Raw genomic sequence first — 5,128 nt, 5'->3', positions numbered from 1 at the left:
CTCTCTCTCTCTCTCTCTCTCTCTCTCTCTCTCTCTCCTGTTCTTTCTCTCTCTCCAGCTCTCTCTCTTTGTTTTTCTCTCTCTTCTTTCTCTCTCTCTCTCTCCCCTCGCCTCTCTTTCTCTCCCCCTCTTCCTATCACCTGCATCTCTCTCTCCCCGCCTCTTTCGATCGCTCTCTTTCTCCTCTTCTTTCCCTCCTCTTTCCCTCCTTTCCTCTCTCCTGCGCTATTTTCCCCCACCTCTGCCATCTGCCAGGGTGCCAGGGGTACAATCAGCAATCAATCACATTATCACAATACGATTCACGACTATCGCTCTACGGCTCCCTCCCCACTACCCCCTCCCTCCCCACTCCCCCCTCCCTCACCACTACCCCTCCCTCCCCACTACCCCTCCCTCCCCACTGCCCCCTTCACTCCCCACTCACCCCTCCCTCCTCACTCCTCTAATCATTGTGTCGCCATGCAGTGATGCGATGAGGAATATTATAATATCTCTCCATCGTTAGCAGATCATTCAACTACCGCCCCCGACTCCCTCTAGCTCTGTAACTAACAGGGGAGCAAAGTCGGACGCCACTCGCTCATTTGCGTAATTTATAATTTATTTCTGCCGACGATGAGTAATTAAATATGCATGTTAATTGCACACCTGCTCCTTTCCCGCCGTGTCCCCCGAGTCAGGACAGCGCCATACTCCGTGGCATATAAACCGCACCGTTGTACGTGCGGTATATGTCTGTGCTCGTAGATATATCCATGTTTAATCATATCTAGTAATAGCCTACATATATATTATATATGTGTCTATGTGGTATATATATATATATATATATATATATATATATATATATATATACTATATATATTCACGGTGTACACGTAAGCGTTCTATATTGTGATGTATATGGTCTATGTTGTGTATATATTTATTTATGCTTTACCTGTATGCAGTAAGTTTTGGGCATGAGCTTCTTCTAAGGCGGCTATAGACGTGAATCGGCCGATAGAGGGCAGGCAAGCGGTCAGCGGAGGAGGCATCTGGGATCTGACTCCTCGTACTATACTCCGTAGAAGTAACTGCTATATACACAGCTCCGTAGTTGTTTACCCCACGCAGGACTGACTGGGTTATAGCTTTCCAGCAGTTTATCGTGTGTGCGTGGCGTGCGTGCCGTGGCGTGAGTGCGTGCGTGTGTGCGCTTTTGTATATTTGCGTGCGTGCGTAGTGGCGTGGCGCGTGTATGTGCATTATGCTGTGTGTTGCGCGTGTGCGTGCGTGCGTGGGCGTGTTTGTGTCCATGTAATTATTTTGCGCTGACCTCGGAGTAGGGACAGTAATTAGGGCAGCAGTAGCGAGGCAGCCAGCCAGCCGCGGCAGCAGCCAGCCGCAAGCAGCAGCAGCAGTAAGCAGCAGGCAGCAGCCAGCAGCACGGCAGCACCACACACCACGCGACCTAAGCAGCAGCAGCAGCAGAGCAGGCAGCACGCAACCAGACCGGCAGCAGCAGCAGCAGCAGCACAACCTGGGACCACACCACCAGCAGCAGTAGCAGCGGTCGAGCACCACCGCGCGCACCAAGGCAAGATAGCAGCAGCAGCCAAAAAGCACCTCAGTAGGCAGGCAGGCAGCAAAGCAGCAGGGCAGCAGCACCACGCGACCCACCACCACCACTGCGAGAGCACAGCAGCAGCAGCAGTAGCAGCACCACCACGCACCAGCAGCTAGCAGCAGGCAGACGCACCACCACCACCACGCAGCAGCAGCAGCAGCAAGCAGGCAACAACGAGGCACGGCGACACCACGCACCACGCACCGAGCAGCAAGCAGCCAGCAGCGCTGCCCGCCACCACAGCAGCAGCAGCATGCAAGCCTACCACCTGACCACGGCAGCAGCAAGCAGGACCAGCCGACGCAGCAGCAGTAGGCAAGCAGCAGCAACGGCACCCGGCCTACCAGCAGTAGCAGGGGGCAGCAGCAGCCAGCCACCACCGACCAGCAGCAGCAGCTCACCACCACACCACTGCGAGCAGCAGGCAGCACCAACCAACCAGGCAGGCAGTAGGCAGCAAGCAGCACCACGTCGCCAGCCACCAGCAGTAGGCAGCCAGCAGCAGCGCAGCCAGCCACCACCGAGCAGCGCAGCGATCACCAGCCAGGCACCACCACCAGCAGACAAGCACCAGACCACGCAGGCAGGCATGGTAGGCAGCAGCAGGGGCAGCCCCACCACCACCCCCCAGAGCAGGCACACACCAGCAGCAGTAGGGCAGCAGCAGCACGCAGCCGCCACCAGCAGTAGCAAGAACAGCAGCAGCATCCTCAAGAATTCCAAGCATACCGGCAGCATCTGTTCGCGCTTCTCGTGAGTAGTTAGGATCGGTCGTGATGGCTGCTACGCTGGCAGCGCTGGCTTCGGGTTACGCTTCCACTGCCTGGCTGCTGGCTTGCTGCGGCTGCTGCTGTGATGCCCACAGAACACGAGTCAACGCGCAGGGCAATCGTGTGAACCAGCTACCAGTCGCCAGCGGGGCGCTGCAGTGCGGCAAGCCGTGACGTCACCGAGGACACGTGACTGAGCAGGGTAAGAAGAGCGGGCGATGACGGCAAAGGTCATCGCTAACGATGGAGCGACGCTTACGTGGTGCTATGCGTGCAGGTCGTCCTCTTGCCTCAGCGGGCTTCCTTCCCTGATCTGTGTGTCTGCGGCCGAAGTGTTGTATTAGTTATGCGATTACCCCCCCACCATCGTGAGGACTGCGTTTAGAGGCTGAGCGAACACCGTGAGGGCGAAGATTTGAAGAAGAAGAGAGCAGTGAGAAAAGGAGAGGGAGGCAACAACAAACGGCGAAAGAGAGCTGTGCGAGAGAAGAGAGAGAGAGAGAGAGAGAGAGAGAGAGAGAGAGAGAGAGAGCGAGAGAGAGAGAGAGAGAGAGAGAGAGAGAGAGAGAGAGGAGCGCGCGCGGCCGGAGGAGAGAGAGAGAGAGAAGAGAGAGAGAGAGGCGGCGGCAAGAGAGAGAGAGAGAGAGCGCGCGCACGAGAGAGCATCAGGCAGTCATGTGCACGGCAGCAGCGGCATCAGCAGCAGCATCAGCAGCGGCAGCAGCAACCACTAGTTGACTGCACATAATTATCGGTGGCAGGTCGCCAGTAACAGCAATCATGTGGAGGCAGCAACAGATGTTACTAGCGCTACTGTCCGTGGCCTGCGTCGGCGTGCACGTCGGCTGTGCGGACCCGGATGTCCGCCCGCTACACACTGACCAGCTGGGCATTACGTGGTCAGCAGACGCTCCGCTTCCGAGAAAACTACGTGACGTCACGTCGGCGAGCGCCGCCGACGCGCACCGCATACTCAAGCGCTCTCTAGCGGCCGACGCCGTCGGCGACGACGACGACGCGGCAGGGTCACGTGACAGCGGGGTAAACGCCACCGGCATGACAGCAGCCGACGAGGAGACGCTCTCGCGACTTCCGCTGCTCGCGCGTCACATCCGGCCCGTGCACTACGCCCTCTACATCCTGCCGGACATGGACGCCGGCGTCGCGTATGGCGCCGCTGACGTCATCGTCGACGTCACGCGCGAGTGTCGTTTCATCTTCGGCAACCAGCTATACCTGAACTTCACGGAGACGTACGTGACGCAACATACAGAGGCAGAGGATAAGGATGAGGATGAGGAGGAGGGCGAGCGTGGAGGGAGGAGGCTGCAGACGAGAGTGGAGTATGGAGAGAGTTTCTGGGTCTTGGTAACGACGCCAGCGATGCAGCCCGGCCGCTACCGCATTCACATCGAGTACGAAGCGACGATGGCCGTCAACAGCGACGTCGGCTTCTTCACGGCAACGTACACGAGCAGCGGAGCCGACACGAGGTAACCATGACAACGCGGCGCGACCGTCGCGATGACGGCAATACGCGGTTACTATGGCAACGCGAGATAACTATAGCGATTCAGCGTAGCTATGGCAACGCAAGGTATCTGTGGCAACACGCGGTAACTGAGGTGAGGCCACGTAACTATAGCAACACTGAGCAATGATGACAACTGCTGCAACAATCATAGCCACTGTGCCATTTGTCGGAGGTAGATTTAATAGGAATCGAAAAAATCCTATGCGGGGTTTTCACAATATTAATGTGGGATTATCCAGTGAAGTCTTTAAACCTCCGGCCACCCTTGATTGATACATATCTGAATTTATATCTGCACGCACACACACACATATATATATATATATATATATATACACGTATACTAATCATATATCTACACGTATACCTGTGTGTATCTACATGTATGCTCGTACGTATCTATGCGGATATGGTTAGGGTTAGGGTTAGGGTTAGAGTATGGCTATGGTTAGGGTTGGGATTAGGGTTAGGTTATGGTTAGGGTTATGATTAGGGTTCGATTAAGGTTAGGGTTAGGATTAGGTTGAGGTTAGGTTTATGATTAGGGTTCGATTAAGGTTAGGGTTAGGATTAGGTTGAGGTTAGGTTTATGATTAGGGTTCGATTAAGGTTAGGGTTAGGATTAGGGTTAGATTACGGTTACGGTTATGGTTAGGATTAGGGTTAGATTAAGGTTATGGTTCGGGTTAGGGTTAGATTAAGGTTAGGGTTCGGTTTAGGGTTAGGTCTGCATATCTGTGTATGTCTGTGCATGCTGCTCTACTGAAGCTGTAGCTAGCTGTGTATTCGCCGTACAGTTACTCGTACACGGGCACGGCATTTGAGCCGACGCTAGCTCGGACTGCGTTCCCATGCTTCGACGAACCGCATCTGAAAGCGACGTTTGCTGTCACGCTGGTTCACCCCGGACGACCCTACTACGCTCTATCTAACATGCCCGCCAAGGTAAGTAAGGACGAGAGAGAGAGAGAGAAGTGAGAGAGCGACGTAGAAAGAGAAAGGGTCGGAAATAGAGGCAGAGAGAGCGGGAAGAGAGAGGGAGTAGAGAAGGGAGAGAGAGAGAGAGAGAGAGAGAGAGAGAGAGAGAAAGAGAGAGAGAGAGGAAGAAAGAGAGAGAGAGAGAGAGAGAGAGAGAGAGAGAGGAAGAAAGAGAGAGAGAGAGAGAGAGAGAGAGAGAGAGAGGAAGAAAGAGAGAGAGAGAGAGAGAAAGCG

At 54.9% G+C, this 5,128-nt stretch overlaps 1 protein-coding gene across 1 annotated transcript; it reads left to right on the top strand.

Annotated features, from left to right (window-relative positions):
• Positions 1-3,162: 3,162 nt before the first annotated feature.
• LOC106819761 (glutamyl aminopeptidase-like) lies at positions 3,163-4,861 on the top strand (the record flags this gene model as incomplete). Its single annotated transcript, XM_014824351.1, has 2 exons — positions 3,163-3,875; positions 4,714-4,861. Coding segments are annotated over exons 1-2 (861 nt in total), but the record flags the coding sequence as incomplete, so codon positions are not given.
• Positions 4,862-5,128: the final 267 nt, after the last annotated feature.

Source organism: Priapulus caudatus, unplaced genomic scaffold (assembly GCF_000485595.1).
Source record: "Priapulus caudatus unplaced genomic scaffold, Priapulus_caudatus-5.0.1 Scaffold4372, whole genome shotgun sequence".
In the NCBI taxonomy this organism is placed as follows: Eukaryota; Metazoa; Priapulida; class Priapulimorpha; order Priapulimorphida; family Priapulidae; genus Priapulus; species Priapulus caudatus.
This window is presented reverse-complemented; position numbering and strand designations above follow the sequence as displayed.